General features: G+C 41.0%; 1 protein-coding gene across 2 annotated transcripts in view; it reads left to right on the top strand.

Moving 5' to 3' along the window:
- Positions 1–23199, top strand: part of LOC115797207 (serine/threonine-protein kinase 26-like) — a 40116-nt gene extending 16917 nt beyond the window's left edge. The window contains exons 2-12 of one of the 2 annotated variants that reach the window (XM_030753724.1): positions 9640–9708; positions 9899–10060; positions 10273–10329; positions 10687–10795; positions 12476–12633; positions 17425–17610; positions 19533–19675; positions 19797–19902; positions 20324–20380; positions 20588–20715; positions 20987–23199. In XM_030753724.1, coding sequence (XP_030609584.1) covers positions 9640–9708; positions 9899–10060; positions 10273–10329; positions 10687–10795; positions 12476–12633; positions 17425–17610; positions 19533–19675; positions 19797–19902; positions 20324–20380; positions 20588–20715; positions 20987–21002 — 1191 coding nt within the window. In that variant the 3' untranslated portion in view covers positions 21003–23199. Of the gene's footprint in view, positions 1–9639; positions 9709–9898; positions 10061–10272; positions 10330–10686; positions 10796–12475; positions 12634–17424; positions 17611–19532; positions 19676–19796; positions 19903–20323; positions 20381–20587; positions 20725–20986 lie in introns of both variants that reach the window. The other variant, XM_030753723.1, reaches the window with a different exon arrangement.
- Positions 23200–25115: the final 1916 nt, after the last annotated feature.

The following is a 25115-nucleotide window of genomic DNA, read 5'->3' as shown; positions in this document are numbered from 1 at the left end:
CAATGTTGGGGTAAGAGAATCCAGATAAAGGAAAGATACCCTGGGTATGCTGATCGCCAATGTTGGGGTAAGAGAATCCAGATAAAGGAAAGATACCCTGGGTATGCTGAACTTGCTTCATAGTACAGGAGTCCAGGTGAAACACTTCTATTGTTTTGGGTTTTTTTTGCCACTGACACAGTCAGGACAATCTGCAGCAACACCAAAAAAATGCTGCAAAATACAAGGATTTGGGGAAGAAGTCCAAATGGACCAATGTAGAGATGTAAGAACTGCACAGATCTTTTGGTCTCCTGATCTACATGTCGTTGCTGTCGCTGCCAAGTCTCCAAGACTACTGTAAACAGAATCACATGTTGCCCCTTGCCCCTTCTACCCAAACTGATGACAAGAGAAGGGATGACAAGGATCACTGAAGTGAATGTTCCAAAATATGGATCAGAGCCTTGATCCTTATTTTGGAACATCCACTTCAGTGATCCTGAGGCGGATGTACAAAAAGAAGGGAACAGCAGGCCATGACAAACTGACGGCAACCTCGGTGCGTGCCAACCTTATTACCACCCAAGGAGGGAGCTAGTAGTGGATGAAAGGATGGTGGCAACAAAGGCAAAAACTGGCAGGACACCAGTATATGAAGGACAAGCCAACTAAATGGGGGGATGAAAATTTTTTTTATACTGGCTGAGTCAAGCAGTGGCTACACCATCAGGTTCACCACACACACTGGCAGGAGTGTAACAGCACGTGATCTTGGGCTGTCTTGTGATGTGGTCATGAACCTTATCCAGCCATCCTGTCGTGGCACTGGGCTCCATATTTACATGGACAATTCTTGTACCAGTCCCAAACTCTTCATGGACCCGGCCAGCATGAACTTTGGAGCATGTGGCACCTACAGGGAGAGCAGAAAAGGATGCCCAAGACGGAGGGCAAATGCTCTCACCAAAGAGATGTGGACGAGGATCTGTGAGACGGATCAGAGAGGGCCCACTTGGTTTTTGTGAAGTGGGTGGACGCACGAGAGGTGTTTGTGTGCACCACCATCCATCCTTCATTTTCAGGTGAAACAGTGCAGAGAAAGGGGAAGGATAGAAATGGACGCCGGGCTGTGAGAGACATTCCCTGTCCCACACAAGTCATGGCCTACAATAAGAAAATATAGGTGGAGTTGACCTGTCACACCAGCTCCATTCAGTAGTACTCCACCCACAGAAAAATTCCTCTCTGGTACAGGACCATGTTGCTACACCTCTGGACATTACAACAACAAATGCGTTCTTCTTGCACTGTGAGATGAGCAGTGCCAAGCAGGTGCAGCCTGTGGCACACAAAGACTTCATGGTGGAGCTGGTTTGTCAGCTTTGTGGAGACAAGGCAGGTGTTCCCCAGAGCAGCAGAGCTGATCACATTCCTGTGCCCATTGTCACAGGCACAAAGCCAAAAAGCCACTAAAGGCATCAAATGCGAGCAGTCTTCAGGTGGATATTGCCTGCATTTTAATTTAAATAGCTAGTATTTAACTTCGTTGTTTGCTAAAGTTGCACACAAGTTTTTGAAATTTACAATTTATACTTGTGTTATAAAAATTGTTTGTTAAACGTGTTTGTAGTTTTCACAGTAAACGAAATGATCTTTTTTCAGATTTTACGTTTTTTGTGTGATTTTCAGGTCCAGTGTGTTGATACAGCATATCAAAATGAAAAAAACAGTTGTGCAGTCACATGTAAGGTTATACTGAAAGAAATGATGCCAAACAAGGCAAGGTAAACAGATTTTAAGGTGAAATATAAAGGTAAAACCAAAAGTAGTCAAAAATGGCCAATTATACTCCAGACCCCAGAGGGTAAATATGAGCATCTGCCGCTGTAACAGGAAAGGAGGAAAAGCACAATAGATCTTTTTTAGGCTCTTCTTGTTTTTGTTCCGCTTTTCACAGTTCTTTAAATCCACGGTTCTCTTACATTTTTGGTCCATTGTCCGGGTGTCTTTTCTTTAATCGGGGTCAACTGGATCAAAATTGAGCACCAAAATATTTTGTGCTGCTCTTCTGCTTCACTCTTTACCAGAAGGAGCCTTTAACATTACAGGTTTCACCAAACTAGCATGCTTTAACCAGGCTTTAACAGCAGATGAAAACAATCAGGCCTGTCGTCTAGCCTAAAAGTAGGACAACATTCATCAGAGGTTCAAAAGTGAGCACGATTTAAACGGGAAGATCAGACTGCAGTGCACGACTGTGGATGTTTGTATCTGAATTCTGAACCGTGTAACCACTGTGGTTTAAGCTTTTGTCATTTCATCCATTAGTTAGACTTTTTATTAGTGTTGAAATGAAAAGGTATATTTTTCCTCAGCATGCGTCATGGTTGTTTTGACTGTATTGTGTAGCAGCAGCATTGTCCCAAGCAAGGTTTTCAAATGATTGTACAGAGTTATTGTCATACACTGGATCCCTGTTCTCCTCTCTGCATTCACTCACTCTCATCCTTTTTTTTTTTTTTCTTCGCCTCTCCACCAAGCTAAAAGTATCATTAAACAGTAACTGCTGTGTTTGCTGACAGGGTGTGGCAGCATTGTGGGTACTGTGTGCGCCTCTATGTGCGTGTTCTTTTTTAAGTTCAGAGAGGAAACTCAACCAGCATCACAGGAATATCATAGGCTTCTGTGACGGTGTTTATTAAATGTTCTTCCAAGCAGTTCTTGGAGTCTGAGGACAAAGTGTGTGTGTGTGTGTGTGTGTGTGTGTGTGTGTGTGTGTGTCGTGCTCTGTGTGTGTTTTGCATAGCAAGTGCTTGTGGGGGCCGTGAAGCCAGCAACTGAAACACAGAAATCTAGAGTATAACACACTAGCATAAAAGGCCAGACACTCTATACAGTGGTTAATGGACATTTAATTCAATTAATATGCATGTCCCATAAAGTCTTCTCATGTAGCCATGATTTGATCCATATAAGGCCAAAAAAAGTTGCTACTTTCAGACTGTAGAAACATAATAGATTTATTAAACTTTACTTTAAAAAAAAGGTTGATTTCCTTGAACTTTAACAATAATTCAACTGAAAAACTGACAAATAAATGTGAACTAAACTAAAGCCTTTTGGAAAGTGAATATATGTAACTGTTTCATTTTGATATCAGTTACTTGTTTAAATAAGGCCTCAGGCCCCGTTTACATGAGAACGATACAGTGGAAACTATTGTTTTTCAAAAAGTAACGCATTCAGACAGAAACGTTTTAAAAATGATCGCCGTTCACATGAAACCTCAAGAAGTCAAAGGCTGTAGTGCCAACGCAGGCCACAAGTTGGTGGTGTGGGTATAGGAGTAGCAACCATAGGCATGTGCCAGCTCCTCCCATTTTCAAAAATAGTGTTTTCACCATTTACACTGAGATTGAGACGGGAGTGTTTTGAAAACGCTCCATCCTGGAACCCGTTTTCAAATTGTGACATTTTCAGGGACTCGAAACGTCGTTCTTGTGTAAATTTTACCATTTTTACCTGAAAAGGTTCTCGTGTAAATGGAACCTCAGTCAAACAGGCCTAAAGACGGGTCAATGAGCGAAACTTCCGCCAACCAGTTGGCGAGTGCTTCCTGGTAGTTGCTAAGTGAAATTGGTCACAAAGAGAAATACCGTGGAGTATTGGAAACCTCCTCGTGATTGCCTTGGTGGCTAGCAAGTGGTTGTCTGTAAACAGTCAGCAAGTAAAGTAAGTAAAAGTTGTGCGTTTTGAAATATGTTGGTTGCAGCAATAAGACACAACTTTTACTTTGAAGGCAAACGTCCTACATTTCATGTATGCACCACACTTCAGTTTCACTGCTGCCTGGTGAGTGGTTGGCAAGTGTTTGCAGACAACTCAGTGTCTTCCATGAAAGCGTTGGTGCAGCACCCTCTCTGTGACCTGTTTCACTTAGCAACTGGCAGCAGCTACTTGCCACCCGGTTGGGAAGTAGACTTTTTTTTGTTTGCACTAGCAACCCACGGTTGCCACAGGGTCACCGACCAGTCTCTGGGTCTGTCAGCACATGAATGGTCTGGGACATTTAGTAACACCCCAAAAATCATGATATAAAGGCAAAAAATGTAATCTTCTATTTTGTTTTTGCACGTTTTTGTAAATTTCACACAACTACGATGATTAGGTGATTGTTTGGGAAATTTCTACTAAAAAAGTTCAATATAAACAATCTCTGATATTGAATGTTACATGTACCATACAGCCTGGCCTTCTGCCATTAAATTGGCTGCACATAAAGGACTAAAAATTATAACTAAGCGTTTGTGGGATTCTAGAAAATCCCCCTTTACTTCCAGGAAACTTGGTTTTACCGAAACTTGCGATCACACTGAGATTTGTCTCAGTTGTGTTTAAGTTGCGTGTCTTTTTCAGTTCAGGAAATTACTGCCTCTGATCCGCGTCAGTGTTTTCGTATCACTGCTGATGTATAGTTTCAAAATGACAACACAAATTGGAAACCGAGATCATCACGTGGAAAATGCATACACAGGCCTCTATAACACTGAGTGAACAGGTACTCTATCTCACTCTGATCTTGAAATTGTCTGCGTTCAGTATGAACTTTCCTTGTTCTCACATTCTGCGTTTTATAGCTTTAAAGCTCTTTAGTTTCCAAACTACTGTTACTAAAAGGGCCATTTGTGACGTGTTTCAGGTTTGACATGTATGAGCTATATCGTATAGATGATGCAAATTATTAATGAAACTGAACTGAAAGAAACGTTTTCCTCTGAGGAAAAAGCATTTGGACAAGTTATGATTGTCAGACTTGGTTCATGTCTGTAACTCATGCAGTAGTCCACGTCCTTACCTACAGATTGTAATAGAACTGGGTAGATAAAAGCAGCTGCAGATAATGCCTGCAAAAAAAGATGAGCTCAGAGAAAAGGTAAAGCATCGCTTGTTTGCAGGAAGTTGGTTATGCTGTCATGTTGCTGACTGACACAAAACCAGAAAGACCAGCAGCAGCAGATTTGGTTCCATAACTGTTAAAAATCAAGAAAAACAAGCGAGAAACTATGGAGTAAGATAACTGTCAAAAAGATGTGTGCATAATTCTAACATTCGTAATTGAGAAACTGTGCAGATTAGGATTGTTTTTATGCCAGTATGAATCTAAAAGCTGTGAGTGCAAAGTCTTGTGAATACAACTCTAATTTCTTTGACTACAAACTCCTTCGTTCTGTGTGGACACGAAATCAAGCTTATTTTAATGTCATTATACTTTAATGTTTTGACAGTTATCTTACTCCATAAGAAAATGCAGCAACGATCACCTCAGAGATCAAGATCTACCAGATATGTCAGAGTTTCTGGAGCACTCAGAGTAAGATCGATGATGATGTAAACCATGTTTTGTTCTTTTTTCATCCAAACTAAGGAGACCTTGTAGTAATTGTTGGAATCATGAACCAGAAAGAAATACAGCAAATTGGACCGCACAATTGCTAGGAGAATTTTTCCAATGAAAAGTAAAGTTATGATACTTTTTAACTACATTTCAGTGTATTACAGTAGTAACTGTGTGATACCATTTTGCATTATATTCTATTAATAAAAGTTTCTCATATCAGACAACATATACACTGATTTTGAAAATACTGGTATGTATCGATTGGGCTCAAGTGAGAGCCATTCCTAATCTTGCAGAGTAAAGCTGCGTATACGGTATCACATCGCTTTGAAGCTGTCGCCTGCAGACATTTCAGGCTTCGGTTGTCTAGATGACCCTCTAATATATTTACTATCAGGTCACATGTCAATCAGTGGTATTCTTCACTCTCATTGGTAGACGCTTCAGTTGCTCGTCTGGAAATTGAGCAAAGTTTATGTCGGGTCCCGTCTACTTCCCATCGCGCATGGTTATTTCGCCCGTAGTTGCAGAATGCCATTCACTTTCTGTGGTTTGTGGTCACTATGAAACACTTCCAGTGTCAAGGTAGCTTTAGACACTGAATTCCATAAAGCTGAGAAGTGTGAATATCATGGTCTGGTTTTCTCACAGTGGTGCTGGTCAATTGTTATTTCAGTTACTTGTTTGCCAGGCATTAGCCAGTGAGCGCATCCTGGATAATCCTAAAAAAATTTACATATTAAGTGTGTATTTTATGCCAAGACTGAGCTCATAAAGTCGTCACCAAAGTGTTTACTGAGGTCACCGAACGAGGAAGCCGAGGGACATTTTCTATAGGCTTCTATTCAAACCAGAAGTCTTTCTGTGACCAGTTGACCGTTATCAAAAGTGCAACTTTATGGCACTAACATGTTTGCTTCACTTTTTCGGACTTGGAAGCTTTATCCAGCTTTAATACTTTGCTGCCTGAAACAGAGGAAACTTTGACCGCACCAGTTTCAGGAACTGCTCAAAGGATGGCAAATTGAGGACAGTGCTTGACACAGAGTTTGATTTGTGTATTTGTGTGTGTGATTGACAAAGTTTCCAACTCCATGGCCTTGCACTGTAGCTGCCCACTGTAGAGACTCGGTGCAGCAGCACTTAGAGTGGTTCTCCATCTTGCTGGCAGCAGATCTCAGGAATAGATGAAAGATTACAATCACCAGGTCCAAGACCATGGAGTTGGAGTATTTCTGACTTTCTCGAGGTAGGAAACTCAAGATGGCTGAAGGACAGCTAGGGCTGCACATAGGGAAATGATAGACTGGAAGAACCGGCATTAAATGGTTAGTTTTTAAATAAGAGTGAGGGGAGGGGTTTTTGTTTTCTCAGATGGGTGAAAATATTAAATGGATGGAATAGTAAAACACACTAATGGGTGTCTGAATACTTTTTCTGTCTTTACAAACTGATGCTTGCATTAGAATATTTAGTAAAAGGCCTTATGCTTTGACATTTTTCTCATTAAAAACCAATAAAATCTAAACATTTAAGTGTGGGGCAGCACGGTGGTGTGGTGGTTAGCATTGTTGCCTCACAGCAAGAAAGTCTGGGTTGGAGTCCTCCGTGGCCCAGGCCTTTCTGTGTAGAGTTTGCATGTTCTCCCTGTGTTTGCGTGGGTTTTCTCCGGGTTCTCTGGTTTCCTCCCACAGTCCGAAGACATGCACTTAGTGGGGTTAGCTTAATTGGTGCTTCTAAATTGAATGGTTGTCTGTCTCTCTGTGTTAGCTTGAAATATCACAGTGATACAGCAGGATGTTTCGTTCCCTTGTCTTAAAACCTTAGATTTCTATGAAATTGTCTGTGACTAGTCGTGAATGTTCAGATTTGAGGTGAAAGTCCTTTTTGGGCCCGTTTTTATGTCACGTCTATGACTGGCTTCATTTGAAAATGATGCAGCATTTCATGTGTGTAAAGGCAGTAAATGATAGAAATGAACTAAAGCACTTTGAGTCTATCGGCCGCAGCAATGTTTAGAAAATGAGTGTAAGAACTCAGATAAGTACTGTGTGTGTGTGTATTTATGTGTGTGGTCAGGCAGCTGTGTGTGTGTTCAGTTCCTGTTATCTTCAACTGTCATGCCTGTTTCCTTCTGCGTTTCGTGTGTGTGCGTGTGTGTGTGTTGGCTTTGTGTGGTTCTGTGGTAACAACATGGCAGCCACATTGCAAAGTTTTGTGTGTGAGGAAATAAGGCAGGTTGCTGGGAATGTGATAGACTTTTAGAAACTTTTATTTTCTCATTGTGGCTCTGTGGTGTGGTTATATTGACAAATTAACATTAAATGTTATTTGTTTTAACATCTTAATCACGTTTTAGACACATTAGTATTTTTTTCTTCCTTTTTGTTCTGAAGAATATTTTAGCTTAGTTTTACAGCAATAAACCGTCATATTTTTGAATATGATTTGAATGAATTCTTTAAAAAATCCAGTTTTCCTGATTTTTATTTATTTTTTTTGCTTAAATTTTACAAAATTCTGTAAAAACAATGGCTTATTAGTTACTCCCCTGCAAATAATTATAGGCCAAATATTTTGTGACAAATAATTTTTCTGCAAGGATTATTTGTGACAAATAAGCTCGCCCAAGAGGCTTCTTCGGTGAGCTCACCCTGCCAGCAAGTGAACCAGTTCTGCACCTGCTGCAGGTACTGGCTAGGGTTTCCCTGCAGCTTGCGGCGAATCTGCGGAGCAGGCACCTGTATTTACAAAGCAAGGTCAACACACCCAGGATATCTTTCAGTCTGGCTTCATGCAGACTGACAACAGCAGTCAGGCTAAGAGACGAGACAAAGGCGTCTATCAGCTTGGATAAGTCAGTCCAGGGTTTCCTAATCAGAAATGTGAACAGGTCTATTGGCAGCTGATTTTACAAAGTTAGTTAAACTCTAATTGATTCAGTGTACCATGCATCTCCATGTTTGACTACAAATGCAAAGTCTCTGACTCATCATTGCATTCTTTATGATTTGATGGCTTGGACATCACTGACTACTCACACAAAACAGCATCAGAACATTTTTTTCTATAAAGCCATACTTCCAGTTTACCTTTGTACCCTTTTTGCTTCCTCTTTGTCACTGGAAATAAAGTTTAGCCTATTATAACCTGGACCGGAAGGCCGTAAGTTAAGAGACCTGTCAGCATGACAGCTGTGTCATTAAGACACGGGGAGAGCTAATGGGTGATTTTAGCTGTGTATTCCAGTAGATGAACAGGCTTGTTCTTTCAGCTGCAGCCGTGGTGTCTTCTCAATAAAGAACAATGGCCTATAAGGTCAACAGGTAGGAATCGGTTCCCCGTTTTAGGATCATATGACTATATTGAGGCTTAGAGAAAACTGTATATATAGATTTTTTTTTTCTTGCAGCCAACAGGGAAAAATGTTGCTTGTGTAAATTTAAATTTCTTATCGAACATCATCAGGGAAAGACTAAATCAGTCTCTAAAACCTTCAAACCCTCCTGCTACCTGCGCTCTGAGGGAAGGGCTGTACTGTTTTTGGGATGTGATTGGTCAATAGGCTGTGGTTTCATACCTGTTGATGACACAACCCGCTCTGGAGGAGGTTTTGTGAGCAGCATAACTAACCGTGGTGATGTACCTTGGTAAGAAGTAACCTAAACCCAGGTTAAACCTAAAGTTAAGCGGATAAGCCCCTGAAAGTGCTTTGTCAGTACGGGCCTCTGGGGGACGTCTGTGGGCTGCAGCTGCAGTCCAGGGCGGTGCGGTAGGATAGAATATAGACTCATAATGTGCAGATATTTTTGGATTCATTTGACAGTGTTGACATCGTTCTTCACAGCGCTGTTGAGCTTACACAAATCTTGTTTTCTGTTGCCAAAGAATGTGGCATTTAAATTAAAGTAATAATTTTACAGAACTTATAAAGATGCCTTTTTATTTATTTATCTATTATTTTTTTTATTTATTTTACAAAATATAGCTTCTATTTATTAATAAGAGAGAGAAATTTCTCTGAGCCAGGCTGACTGTTCCTCCTCATGCTCCTGTGTGCAAATGACTTTAGATACATATCTGTTTTTGGACATTAGTAATGACAGACATGTGAGTCTGTATTTTGCCTTGCACTTCAGTATGTGTGGTGTTCTGCTATTATTTTAATTTGAGACCGGTAGTTTTGCAAATAGTTTATTATTATGTGACCATGAACTGCTGCTAACTCACTGCTGTTCCTCTGCTCTTCCTCCCCTCAGAGTACTCAACATGATCCAGAGGAGCTGTTCACTAAATTGGATCGTATTGGAAAGGGATCTTTCGGAGAGGTGGGTGTAATTTATTTTTTATTTTTGTTGTTCTCTTCTGGCTACTCTTCTCTTATTCTTTCCTGACTGTTCTCCTTTGATCAGGTATCATCTGTCTCTTTCTCATATTACTCTTCCTCCTCCTGTAATCCTCTTTTGTTTTCTTACTATTATGTCCTCACTCTGTCCTGCTTCCCATTTCCTGCTGCAGGTGTTCAAAGGCATTGATAACCGCACTCAGAGTGTCGTTGCCATAAAGACGATCGATCTGGAAGAGGCGGAGGATGAGATCGAAGACATACAGCAAGAGATCACGGTGCTCAGTCAGTGCGACAGTCCGTTCATTACAAAGTACTACGGCTCCTACCTCAAGGTAAGATGGGATATTTCCATCTGCTCAAGGTGATCTGGGTCATATGGAAAATGAATTCTACAGGCAGATGGGGTGTTTTTTGTTTTTCTTTCCAGAGAAAATGTTAACCTGCTGGGGGGAATGAATTCATTTATTTTTTCCCAGCATATTGTACTTGTGTCATTTTTATGGGAAAATTGTTGGAAATTTATTTGTAATTCTCCCTCTTTCAGGGCAGTAAATTATGGATCATCATGGAGTATCTTGGAGGGGGTTCAGCGCTTGACTTGGTGAGTCTTTGGATACATTTCTGCACGATTTATCATTTTTTTTCTTCTGAAGCCTAAAGAGTGGCATAACATAATGGCTACAACCACTAATGATTTGCTCCAACGTATCGATAATTGAAGGTTAATTTTTCTCTCATGTTATAGAAAGAATTAAACCTGAAGGTATTTATCATGTAATGAGTGTGTGTGCATATATTTTTCAGTCTCATTTTCCTTGAGTTGACAGATTGGTGTTTGTTTGTCTAATTTTCTTGGAACTTTACTGGAACAGGTTGTTTGTGCTCCTCTGGCTGTCATTAAGTGTTTTTGTTTTTTATTTAATTCACTTTGCGTGCGTGTGTGTGTGTGTATGTGTAGCTACGGGCAGGTCCGTTTGATGAGTCTCAGATCGCCACCATGCTGAAGGAGATCCTGAAGGGTCTCGACTACCTGCACTCTGAGAAGAAGATCCACAGAGACATCAAAGGTGTGGGTGCTGCTGGTTAGACTGTAGAGCCTCGACCTCCAACACTGATTAAAATAATTAAAGAATTTTAAAAAAACGCATCATTGTAGCCGGTGCTGCAGATATTTGTGCCTTTAGGAAACAAAACTTCCCATAATTCATCTCCATGACATTTTTCATTAGAACCCTTTCTGTTTTATTAGTGCTGCAGAGTTGATGACAGACGCTTTCTGTTGAGACTGATTGCCACTTCATTTTCTTACATTTGACAAAAGATTTTCATATTTTATGTGGTTGTGACAGTAGGGTGCAGCTGTGCTGGGAATTAAGATAAACGTCCGTATGGGTGTGATGAAGTTCAGCATGTTGTCACCCACTGTAAAACAGTTCTCAGGATGCTGAGGAAGATTTAAGGCCTGAGCAGGTTTAATTCAAGATCTGAGTAGTTGGACTGACACTGATGTGTTTAAGGACCATGGAAATGGAAAAACCATTTTCAAAATATGTCAGATCTCAAAACCATGCTGGATATCTATACTGATATGGACTGGGTAATGTGGTGGGAATGAAAAGATGCCACATCATTTGATGGAAATGAACATGATCAGCCTACAGAGGGCTGAATTCATCTCCATGACAAAAACATGATGCAGCAGGCTAGTCCATTTTACTGAAATTTCATTGCAGCAACTCAAAATAGTGCTCAGTAGTTTGTATGGCCCCCACGTGCTTGTATGCATGCCTGGCAACACTGGGGCATACTCTTGATGAGATGGAAAATAGTGTCCTGGAGGATCTCCTCCCAGATCTGGACCAGGGCATCACTGAGCTCCTGGACAATCTGAGGTGCAAACTGGTGGTGTTAGATGGCCTGAAACAAAATGTCCCAGAGGTATTCTATTGGATTTAGGTCAGGTGAACATGGGGGCCAGTCGATGGTATGAATTCCTTCATCTTCCAGGAACTGCCTCCATACTCATCACATAAGGCTGGGCATTGTTGTGCACTAGGAGGAACCCAGGATTCGCTGCACCAGCGTAGGTTCTGACAGTTGGTCCAAGAATTTCATCCCAGTACCTAAAGGCAGTCAGGGTGCTGTTGCCTAGCCTGTAGAGGTCTGTGCCTCCTTCCGTGGATATGCCTCCCCAAACCATTACTGACTCACCACCAAACCGTTCACGCTGAATGACGTTACAGGCAGCATAATGTTTTCGACGGCTTCTCCAGACTCTTTCAAGTCTGCTACATGTGCTCTGGGTAACCTGCTGTCATCTGTGAAAAGCACACAGCACCAGTGGTGGACCTGCCAATTCTGGTATTCTGGCAAAGGAGAATTGGACTCCACAGTGCCAGGCACATTGGGTCCCCAGGCCACCCTCATGAAGTCTGTTTCTGACTGTTTGGTCAGAGACATTCACACCAGTGGCCTGCTGGAGGTCTCTGGCAGTGCTCATCCTGTTTCTCCTTATACAAAGGAGCAGATACCGGTCCTTCTGATGGGTTAGACTTGTTGCTATACTCTGTTGCTTTAATTTTTTTGTCTCAGATTGATAGTTAAAATTTTTTATGGCTGTTTGATACTTTGAGTTTGATTTGAATCTTTATTTACATTGCTGTAATATCGAGCTTGAAATTCTAGCCTGATAATGTCACCCAGCCTGACGATGTTGCAGAAAGGCTAAATTATTTACCTCTCTGCAGCTGCCAACGTCCTGCTGTCAGAGCACGGTCAGGTGAAGCTCGCGGACTTCGGAGTTGCAGGTCAGTTGACGGACACACAGATCAAGAGGGAAACTTTTGTGGGAACGCCGTTCTGGATGGCTCCTGAGGTCATCCAGCAGTCCGCCTACGACTCCAAGGTGAGACACCTGTTTATACTGCTTTAGACATTCATGTTTTCATAAGGTCCATTCATCATCTTTAGCTTGAAAGTTCTAGTGTAATTATGGAAATTTCAGCCTGATAAAACGTCCTCCTATTCAGTCTGCAACTACACCACAACTGCAAGGCCAAAAGGAGCAAACTCTGGCTGTACGCATGAGAGCACTTGTGAGAAATTTCTTCTGCCACAGTTCTGTTTGCTTCACCAGGCCAGTGTGAACTTTGAAAAAGTTCAACAAAAACTGAAGCTCGTCTTTCCACCTCTGCCTAATTCTGAAACTATAAATTAGAGTAAACAGCCATGTAACAATGAGCTAGTCAACTCTACTATGTCCTAAAAATTCTCTACCAAATTCGATTAGAGAATTTAATTTAATCAACATTAATTTTATTTGCAGTTGCACAAACAGCGTCTGCACTGGAGCCATTCAGAATGGCTGTAGCAAGAGAGATAATAAAAAAGGGTTAAATGTAAAACTGTATTGTGTTGTGTTGTGTTCTTTGCTTCAGTTCAGCCCCTCCCTGAAACTGTAATGATCTAATTATATCTTTAATGCCTGCCTCACATACTTTAGAGTATGTGAGGCAGGTCAGTCATATCTTTCTATATTTGTCTAATATGCACAAAAGGATTGTTGTCAGAGCGAGTTTTCAGATTTTCTTTTTGTTGGTTTGCATGTTTCTTTTTTTTTTTCTTTCTCATGATGCTAAAAAAATTAATTTCAGTTAACTTTATCACCATTTCTATTCTGTCATCCTGATTTCTATATTTATTTAATTACCAATACTGTTGATTTAGGGCACCTGTGGTATAAACCTTACATTGGGTGGTGGTGTAATAAATGTGTTAAAACACTGTATTTGTGTATACAGCAACCTGTTTAAAGATGGGTTTACTTGATAAGGGTGTGTTACCAACTGATATAAATTAGCTGGGAGCTAAATCTAAAAGCTAAGAGGCATCTTTTCTCTCCTGAGCACAGTTTCTGACAAAATACAGGATAAAACTACACTTATATTAAACTACTAGCTTTTTATAGTCAAATATACAAACACTTAGGAATGGAGGCACCTGTGCTTGTTAGCATGTTAGCATGCATTTCCAGCTAAAGCGCCCAATGTGGTTGTATGGTGGTAGTCTGTAGTTGCTGCACAGAGGTTTCCAGACCTTTGTCTGTCTGCTGTAGCTTTGTAGTGTCACTGAAATTGGGAGGCAGCTTATGTTTAGTGTTGTTACTGGTCCTTTAGCTTAGCTCATGCCTCGGAGAAGACAGAATTCCAGTAAGCCAAAGACTTGTGTGTAGTGAAGTGAAGCTGAGAGCTGGAAAGAATGAAAAATGTCCACTACCTCAGCCTGAAGTGAAGGGCTGATTGTTTCAAAAATAGCCCTTCTCTGGTCTCAAACACATCCATGCACGCTCTCACCTCTCAAAACCTTCCAGGGTTAGGAATAGGATTTAAACCACCTCTGTGGAATGCCCAAATGGAAAAGCTTTAATGCATTGGAGACTTATTTTGAAAGGTAACACCTTCTAGGTTAGTGTACATTTTCCTAGGTAATTCAAACAAAGCCTATCCTTACTCCTAGACAAGCTTCTGTTGACCTGGTGGATGGAGGCTAAAATGGATACCTCCTGTTTATCTGACTCCACTTTATTCTTTAAGTTGTCAACATGCAGCACAGCAAAGCTCTATAATATCCTAATTATTGCTTTCTGGCCCTTTAAAAACCCGTTAGGTCTAAAAATAAACTTTCTAGCTACGGGATTTTTTTCCTCTGTCGTGTTTGCGTATTGCTGTAGCAACGTGATCCACATGGAGTTGTTGTGGCGCGCTTTGCATTATTTCCACAACCCTCTCCTGTTTATTTGCATCCAACAGAAACGCCTCTGCCATCCTGTGGGCTGGCAACTTTTAGCTTGTATTTGATAATGACGATGAGTGTCCACTGTGTTCCCTGCTTAGAAGGGATTCCCTCCCCATCTCCTTTGTTTGTGTCTCAAATAGAGATGCAAATGCACGCAGTGACACCAACAGTGAACGGGGGCAGAGGTTTATGCGTTCATAAATGCACCTGCCTGGCATCAAATGCCAGGCAGGTTTTGATACCCAATCACAGAGTAAACAAAGCTCTGATGAAATTGCGTAACGAGGCGGAGCTGCTTTCTGTCTCTTTGTTTCATAGGTGTGTGTGTGTGTTCTTTGGCAATAAAGCAGATCCATTACAGTGCTTTAGGTCTCTTGATGTGGTTTGATTTACGTGTGTTTGTGCGTATAACAATGCCTTCATCTGCAGTTTGTCTCTGCTCTGTGTGCCTTTGTGCTTTATCGTGCGTATTCTGGTATCAGGTGACAAATACACTGCAGATAAATGTTGAAACGATGGGGAAATGTGACTAAATAGATGTTTAAGACAGACTCAGCGTGCATTATCTCTGAAATAGTTTAAGGTTTTAAGCTGTGCCTGCAGGCATGTGGGCAACAAATTCCTTTCATTTTAATGTAATAATCATGTAGTTTGAATAGAAGGCAGCCAGTTCAGGCTTCTTTGTTTTAGCCTTCTTTAAAGGGAAGGAAGGCAATGTGTAACTTGTTGAAATACTGAAGGCGGTTTGCAGACACCGCCAGCGGTTGCGTAAATGTAACCTGAGCAGCTAAGCCTGCAAAGAGAAGACAGCCATTGTGCTTTGCTTGCTCTGTGTGTGTGTGTGTGTGTGTGTGTGTGTGTGTGTGTGTGTGTGTGTGTGTGTGTGTGTGTGTGTGTGTGTGTGTGTGTGTGTGTGTTTGATGCCTGATCTCACAAACTCGGTCACAAAATGTCAGTTGTCCTATTAATACAACGACCATGTGACTTCAGCCAGAAATATTTGAATCTCATCACCATTTACAGGAACATTTCCTCTAGTCCTCCATCATCCAGCAATATTTTCAGCTCCCCCAAGATAAACGTGTTAGTTTATGTTATGGTCACTAGTTGGTCATAATTGAGTGATGTTTCTGAGAAGTCTTCTGTTTCAGTGATGGGTCTGAACAGCAGAGGAGAAGGCTGCCAGAGGTGACAGCCGGGTCAGAACAATGGCTGAATTCTTCTGAAATTTGACCCAGAATCCAAATGTAAATGTATTTTAGCTGCAAAGTTGGATCCGTTTCTTTAGCTTTAGCCTGCTGTTTGCCGCCAGCACCGTGGTTTCCTGTGAGGTCGTCTGCATTTATCAGTTTAGACTGTAGACGTAAATGAGGCAGACAGGAAGCAAGGGAAACTTCAGCTAGCTCAAACTGTAGATGGATTAAGGGTTGGGCTTATGCACATATCAGTTGTTGACCATCACTGGTTGTTTCAGGGGTTTTGGGGATGGGGCTGGAGGTGAAAGAGGATTGGATTGCTTCTTTTTACTAATGGTAGTGGTCTGCCTCCTTGAGTTTCAGCAAGGTGAAAGTGGAATTTCTTTACCTTTTTATAATTTTTCATCAACAGATCTTCTGTTTTCATTCTTTGTTTTGTTTTTTACTGCTGATCTACATGAGACAGAATAATGCAGATCTGATACTGAGGAACATTTCCTGTAGGAAAAAACAAACGAGACCAGGACCTCCAGGAAAGCTTTTTCCTCTTCCCTCTTTTCCTCAAACTCTTTGCTTGTGTAAAGTATTGGCTTTTCTTGTTTTCTACTATTTAGTGTCCTTAGGAGGGTGTGTGTGTGTGTGTGTGTGTGTGTGTGTGTGTGTGTGTGTGTGTGTGTGTGTGTGTGTATGTGTGTGTGTATTCCTACCACATGTTGCCATATGGCCAGTGAGGCAGTAATAGAGCTGGCACAGTTAACAGTCAAACAGTGACCGAGCATCCTGCAGTAATGTGACCCTGAACAATCCTGCTACAGCTGAACTGTGTGTGTGTGTGTGTGTGCGTGCGTGCAAAATAATGTCTGCTTCTTGCCTGGGCTGCAACTTGATTGTTGGAGCAAGTTGAGAAGATGGGTTATTTAATCTGTCATGCATGAGTAACTGCTGAGTGTGTGTGAGTGTTTGAGTGCGCGTTCCTGCCGTCCAGGTTGACATATGTTAGGTGGGTGTCACAGCCATCGTACAAACAAAAACTCGGCCTGACTCGGTGTGTTTCTGCCTTTATGTATCAATAACTGTACGGCCTGTATTACCAACACGTTTGCAATTAAACTTGTTACAAAGTTGTGCCAAAATAAATGTAACATAACTAGCACTGGCAGCACGGTGGTGTGGTGGTTAGCACTGTTGCCTCACAGCTAGAATGACATCTAGAAGGCCTGGGTTCGATTCCACCTTGGCGTGGACCTCTCTGTGTTGAGTTTGCATGATCTCCATGTGTCTGTGTGGGTTTCCTCCCACAGTCCAAAGACATGTAGTTAGTGGGGTTAGGTTAATTGGTGATTCTAAATTGGTCATAGGTGTGAATAGTTGTCTGTCTCTCTGTGACAGGCTGGTGACCTGTACAGGGTGTACCCTGACTCTCGCCCTGTGACAGCTGGGAGAGGCTCCAACAACACAGGGTGTTGTTGGAGCCTCTCCCAGAATGGATGGCTAATTAATGGTTATTTATTTAATAAGCAAAAAAACCCAAAACAAAATAAAATGACGTTGCCTTGTTGTGTGTGAAATCACTGTGATGGACATGGATGTCCTCAGGAATCTGCTTTACACACACATTTGAGCCGCCTCTGTTAAAAGTTTGACTGCTATCAATAATTGCACTAAAACAAACATCAACATCAGTTGTTTGTTGTGTGTCCTTCCAGGCAGACATTTGGTCGCTGGGCATCACGGCCATCGAGCTCGCCAAGGGGGAACCGCCGAACTCCGACATGCATCCAATGCGAGTGCTCTTCCACATCCCTAAATCCCCGCCTCCAATACTGACGGGAGATTTCTCCAAGAGCTTCAAAGAGTTCACAGAAGCCTGCCTCAACAAGGACCCTACCTTTGTAAGACACATAGCTGACTCACACAGACACACACAGACAGACACGCACACAGATGCAATGCAAGAAACCTTTGTTTTTGTAATTTTATAGTTTTTTTTTTTTAGCTGCCGTCCTTTAATTTCTAAATTGTTTTAAAGATTGGTGGAAAGTTTCTGGGTTTCACTTTAGAGCTGCTACATTTATATGACCACCAGTACTGGGTACGTTTTAAAGCAATCCAGTAAGTTACTGAAGTACTTTGTATTCAGCTATCACATGTTTGTTGTACACCCAGCGTTCCTGTAGCCTTCTCTACATTTACCTCTGAATGTACTGACTTTAACTCACTGCTTAGCATTTTGATACTGGCACCATTACTGTAGTTACTCCTGGGGAGTGTGTGTAAGACACACACGGCTGACTCTCACACACTGTGTTAAATTGTTACCAGCTCCAGATTCAGTAGTACCAAAGGCAGAGGGCCATCACGTCCGCATGTCAAACCTAGGCTGCCTTTTGTTATTTACAGCCTATTTATGGCGCTACAAATTATTGTGTGCGCTAGACGTGGCCAAAATGTCACAACACACCTGACATCTGCCGATATAAGGTGGACCTGTGGCTGAGTTGAGGTAGCCAGAATTAGCCTGAGTCAACACCATCAGCTCCCCAGCTGGGTCCTCCTGGCTCTGGGAAGCATTCAGATAAGTGGTGCTGGTGTCAATATTTATGCAGCGTTTACAGTGTGCTGTATACATTCTAGCAAAGCTGACAAGTTCAGATTCCTGGCAGTGATAAGGCTGCCGGTGTCTACATCTGTGACTGTGTTTACATTAGCTAGCAGTATGAATAGCTAGTATAGAAACAATATTTAACTGCTAGGTAGTGAGCCTAAGTTTGTGTTAATGTTGTGTTGCTCGTAGATGTTAATGTTGTCACCTGTAAGGAGGAACTGTAAGGAAACACTTTATACCTGCAGAAGCCGTAAGTACTTTAAAGGCTTTACTTTACCCCAGATTATCCATAAGCTGTCTCAGTATTGCTAAAATGCATCGAGGGTAACTCGGGGTTCAGTAGTGCAGACTAGGGGAACCAGGGATTGAACCACCAACCTCCCAATTGGTGGATAACTCACTCTACCTCCTGAAAACAGCCACCCCTGAAACCACAATAAAAAAAAAAAAAACACAGCCTCTTGTTCCATTTCAATTTAAAGTAGAATCTGAAGGTCAAAGATTAAGTATTAATTATTAAAATGATCCAACAGTTGAAACTAAGTTTACACTAGCTCAGGCAGCAAAATGCTACTTACACAGCGATGCTTCAGTCAGAACAGCATCTGTCATAAACAGGCAGGTTTCTGCGCTGCTTTTAATAAGATACTTTAAAACTCTTTCTGCTGCACTTTTATAGCAGGCCGGTACCTGTTCCAGCACTGATTTTTAAAGCAGTCCCTCCATCATTGTTCTTTCTTCAGGATTAATGTGTGCAATTGAAGTGATAAAATGAAAGAAGCAAGATCCTGGACTGCTTGATTCATTAATAGAAAAAAAAAAAAAAACAGCGTTTTTGCATTGACATGTTTAACTTTATTTAGACTAAGATTTCCAGACTTTTAACATTTGTTGTCAGTTTTCCTGCAAGTGTTTTGTGAGCTTGGTGCAGATGATTTCATCTCAGACCTTCTTGGGGTTAGGTGGTTTGAATTTATTAAGGCTGCTTCCTTGTACTGCGTGTGTGATTTTAAGTTGCATCCTGCCGCCCCCTGCTGGACACAGAGCTCATCTGTTTCAGCTTGTGTTATTTTGTTTTCCTGATCATCTCCAAGGAAACGGAAATTTTTTTTTTTAAAAACTTACCACCATAAATCTATGGCCAAGTAACTGTAAGTAAAAAAAAAAACCAGTAAAAAAACCAAAAAACTCTGCTCGCTCATCCTGCAGCGTCCCACAGCCAAGGAGCTGCTCAAGCACAAGTTCATCGTCAAACACTGCAAGAAGACGTCCTATCTCAGCGAGCTGATTGACAGGTACAGGAGGTGGAAGGAGGAGGAACACAGCGGCAGCAGTTCAGACGACTCGGACAGGTAATTTCTCTTTCGCTCGTTTCAGCAGGAACCTCACGTTCAGATGTCTGTGTCAGCGGAGAGGGCCGACATCGATTATGCATTTAAATGTGTTCTTTTATTTATTTTTTTTTTAATAAAGTGAATCCAGTAATAAGGAAAACAGCGATTCACCAGAGTGGAACTTCACCACCGTCCGTAAGAAGAAGCCAGAGAAGCCGGATGGCAGGACCATCCTCAATGGAAATGTTAGTACCATCTCTCTGTGTTAATATATATATGGAAATAAAACAGAAACGACAACAACAAATTTATTAGACCACCTGTCAAAGTCTCTTAAATCACCTTTCTTCCCCATTCTGATGCTCAGCTTAAACCTCACTGTCATCTTGTTGTCCGCATGTCTAAATGCATCAATTCATCTGATTTGCATTAAAAATGAACAGCTGTATATAATAAAGTGGGCAGTGGGTGTAGATCGAGGAGATCTTACTATGACCTGACATGACCTCATCCTCTGCTGATCTAGAATTAAAAACGAGCAGCAGTTTGTTGTCAGAGTACTTCAGCCAGGAGGAATTTAAATGCCAAATAAGGGAGTCAGAGCAGCTCACTGTTCCCCTCAGATCCTCACCTTCTTATTTCCTCTTTTTTTTTTTTTCTTTTCAGGATCAGATGAGTAAATCTACCAGTCTGACCACAGTCATCTCTCCTGTCTTCACAGAGGTTAGTATTCAGTTCATTCAACTTTTTGGGGCCAGCGAATCAATAACTGTCCCACCACTGATTTAATGGATTTGTGGACTGACTCAAATACTTTTCTAGGGTTTCTTGTGCCCTGAGAGAAGAGAGCTGAAAAACCTCTTCCCTGTCTAAAAAGGGTCCACAAACTGATTTTTTTAAATTTTTAAAAAAAATTCTTATCTCCTGTAGTTGAAGCAACAACACAAGGAGCACTCTGAGCAGCGCCTGGCCATCGAGGCGCTGGAACGCAACATTCGAATAGCCGAAGATGTCTGCCCAGGAATCACGGACAGGATGGTCACACATATCATTGCCAGGTACCAGAAGTACGTCCATCATTTTCTAAACACCTTTGCTTTCTTACCAATTTCTTATTGATAGTGTTGAGAGCACTTCCTTCCCCGTCCTTTCTACTATTGGAGATCATTCTCCTATTTATGCCAGATGTTGTGATGTTTTTTTTTCTTTTTTCTTTTGAACTTTCTCCTGGTTTCTTTCTCCTCCTTTAACCTTATTCAGAACGGGACATTTGTATCCTCCTCCTTCAGGTTATTTGTTAACCAAATGTCTCACCCTCTCCCTCCTCAGATTTACAACTAATTGAAAGACGGACGGACAGACCGACCGTGAAGGGAGAGGGAGAGACCGTGTCTCCGTATGGTGACGCTGCTGGATGATGAAAACGGGGCAGATTTGCTGTGCAGTATCTCCTCGCTGTACACACCCATCTCACCACACACTCACATGCACGCACGCACACACACACACTACCAATGTAATATATACACTATATTATACATATAAATATATATATATATATATATTCCCTGCTGCTGGTTGAAAACCTTTTACTCCCCAAGGTTAATTAAAAAAAAAACAACACAAATCAAACCTGAGTTGGTTGTATAGTTTTCATTTCCCTTTATAGGATCCTGTACTTCTTATTTTTCTTGTTTCTTTCGTTCTGACTTTAACGTTTAACGATATTTATAAGACAAATCTTAAATCCTCGAGTACTTATGTTTCTGATCTGCCTGGATTGCCATTATGTGCCTTCATTCTTTTTGCTACTTGTCACTTCTTTTCTTAAGAGATTTTTGTAGAAAGAGAACACAGAGAAATATGATACCAAAGAAGGTTCTCCACCATCAGCAGTGGTATGCTTTGTGTCATGAGTCGCCTGGAGTCTGTAGATGACTTTATTCCTGTTTAGTAGCACTTGAGAAGGTATGATATGCCAATATTACATTTGTTTTGTTGTATTCAGTAATGCGTTTCAATTACAGTTCCCTGATCCCAGAATTCATTCAAGGCAGTTTCCGTTAAAGCAGCAGCGATCCTTCAGCTTGACTGTTTTGTACAGTGACTTTCTTGAATATTTGAAGTGAAAAGCCTCCTACTCTAAAACAGTACAAACATCAGGAATTTATGGAACAGTTTAACATCCAAAGTTTCCCAGTGAAAAACCTGTTAAAAGTTCATCAAGCTTGAGTCCATCTCCGGTTTTGGGGGTTACCAGACTCTCATTAGCTTGGCTAGGCAGCTAGCAGTTTGTTAAGTAGTAAGTTAGCTATTGTTGTAGCTACCCAAAGTACTTGGCAACCTGTGAGTTGTTAAAATGTTGAAAATGGCTTCCATTTGAATCATGTTGGTTTAGTTGTTTTTAATAACACAGCCACTGCCATTGCATAATGGTTAGACCAGAAATATTTTGATGGACTACTAGAGCCTTGCGAGCTAGGCTAGATGGTTAGTGGCTTGCTAAACAGTAAGCTAGATAGTAGATAGTAAGTATCAGTAATTAAGGCCTCAGTCACACAAGCCTAGAGACCAGTTGGGGACCACCTGGCAGCCACCTTAGGGAAAAACATGTATCCCCTATTGATTCCCTAATCGCTTGCTAAAGCCCCAGCCACACATGCCTAGAGACCAGTCAGTGACCACACCTTGTAACCACTGGTCGTGAGGAAAACAATGTGTAGTCCCAAGCTGGTTGGCAAGTGGTTGCTTGCTAGATGAAACTGGTTGCAAAGAGGTATACCGTGCTGCAATGAAAACCTCCTTGCAACTGTTTTGGTTGCTAGCAGATTGCCAAGTTGTCTGTAGTTTGCATGGAAGACGCAAACTACACCAAGTGGTAATGACACTTGGAAAAGTTTGATGCAAACTGGAAATGGAGAATGTTCCCTTCAAAGTAAAAGTTGTGCCTTACCCCTGAAACTGATACATTTCAAAAGGTACGCATTGTCTGTTCCCACTGCGCTTTTTCAAGTTGGCATGCAAACTACCAGCAATCATGGCAGTCTGAAAGTGACCAAAGGAAGCTTTTGGTTCAACACCCTACTCGGTACCAGTTTCACCTGGCAAAAACAGCAAAACAGTTGAAGGATACACCTTCTTCGACTTTTATTTATGTTAATATTTCAGTGGCAGAAAGCTCTGCAAGCATATGTCTCCCAGTAGGTTTTTCATTATCGATGACATTTTGGAAAACTTGTTAACTTTCAGATTGTGTCAGTGTCAGGACGTTTCCTTTAATAAACAATGTTGGAAAGTAGCGCAGGTTTTTTTTTTTCAAGGGCATGAAGGGACTTGCAATTGAAGGTATTACTAATAGTTTGTACCAAAGACACTATAAAACTTGGTCACTGTATATTTTTGTCTTTTTTATATATATCATAAGGGATATGACTGTGCTTGTTGAGTGGGGAGATGTAAAATGAAAGATGTAAGATTTTACAGCATTGTACTCATTTTTTGTAGCGGGATTTAGAGTTTTATGAATAAATATTTAAGTTTGATTCAACAGCTTGCACTGGTTTTTAATTTTATTCAGTGATTCTTGCGCTATATTAATTTTAACACAATTATCTTCTTGTTTGTAATTCTTTATTGACAAATGCAACTGTAATAAATAAACCAAAAGTTACATTTATTTTCTACAGAATCATTTAAAGTAACAAATACACTATCTGACTACATCACCCAGAAAATTATTCCACCAACATTATGAAGGCATCACACACAAAGACTTTATATTTAAGTCTTAGAAGTTCCTTTTCCAACTGAGGTCAAGCTAATTTAATCATTTTCACAGAGCTAGAAAAATGAAATCTTGTCTATAGCTGTTGAGTTTTTTTGTTTTTTTTTTAAACCTGGGCCACTTGTTTGACAGGATGACTCCAAATACAGTGACATGACAAAAATAAATAACAGCTTGAAAGTCACATGATCAGACAGATTGTATTTCACAGTTTCTCCAGGTCAACCACTGTTTTTCACCATTTTAAAGTGAGCTGTAATGTTGCAAACAGTCCACTGGCCCAAGGGGGCCAAAACAAAGACTCCATACCACTTCGTTCCAACCAATCTGTGAATATTAGTTATTAGTTCTTGGTGATAGGCTGGATTAACTGGTAAGGATATGACTGGGGTTAATCATAAGACACAAGTAGTCATGGGAAACTCATATAAACAATGAAGGTGGTTTCCTTCACAAGCCTAACACCAAACTGAGCTGCATGGTATTTCCTTTTGTTGCAATGGCAAACTTTGTTGCTACAAATATGGCTTATGTTTTACTCTGGACAGTCAGTGAAAAAAATAATGTAGAAATATAGAATGGTGACAATTAAAGGTAATCCCAATGATGCAGATTCTCCTACACAAGTGCACTAATGGCTCAACGAAACGGTTAACATCCAGTTGTGCTCTGTGGTGTGTACAAATTGCTAAGCTGAGTTTTGAATTGAGATGGTAAAAGGGACAGTTTGCCATCTCAATCCAAAAATATGTGGGGCATTTATGTTCTCATTTATGTTCTGCAGTTCCTCTCATTTCCAACAAAAAGTGAGTCAATACCTATAGACTCCCATGTTAAAAATGCCCAACTTTACAGCACTAAAAGCAAATTTATAGCCTGATACAAAAATAAATAAAACACATGGGCCCCTATGGATAGTTTCCTCCCTCAAGAAATTTGTGCATCAGTTTTGGCGAGAAACATTGTTACAGGCCTGGAGACTATTTAGCGGTCCCCTGCCTCCTGTAGTAACTAGGGAAAAATATCAGTTGGCTTTACTAGTTGTCGTTAGGTAAAATTGGTCACAAAGAGGGTAAAAACAACACTTTTACTTTGAAGGTGAACAGTCTCTGTTTCTGGTTTTCACTACCATTAGCTGAGTAGTTGCCATTGGTTTGCATACAAGTCAGCTTCTTCCATGTAAACTGTGGGTCACGGCCGTGATCAAATCAATCAGAAGTTGTCTTCAGGGCAATACCACATATGTGTTTTTTGTTCTTTGTTTTTTGTTTTTTTTGACCAATAGCCACTTGCCAATCAATTGGAAAATAAGCCCCGCCCCCAGCATGGTTCCTAGGGTGTTGCAACCAATCTCAGTCCATGCATCGAACCTCTACAGTTCCTTTTTACCAGCAACTGGTAACTTATCCAAATATGGTCAATTCTGACTCCAAAAACTAATATGACAGCAGCTAAAATGCTAACGTTGAGGTTTAAAAATGTGATGTTCATCCAGTGGGTGACATCATGGTAGCTTTGTCCATTTTTTACACAGTCTATGCTTTTCACAGATGTACTGCACATGACTATGGAGAGCTTCTATAAAAGCAGTTGCAAAGCAAAAGAAACATAGGCACTGTTCTACAGAGATATGCAGAAGTGATATGGTAAGGTGAGGCCTCTGTACACCCTAGA

The sequence above is a fragment of the Archocentrus centrarchus genome, chromosome 18 (assembly GCF_007364275.1).
Source record: "Archocentrus centrarchus isolate MPI-CPG fArcCen1 chromosome 18, fArcCen1, whole genome shotgun sequence".
NCBI lineage: Eukaryota > Metazoa > Chordata > Actinopteri > Cichliformes > Cichlidae > Archocentrus > Archocentrus centrarchus.
Note: the sequence above shows the minus strand (reverse complement) of the source record. Positions and strands in the feature narration are given on the sequence as shown.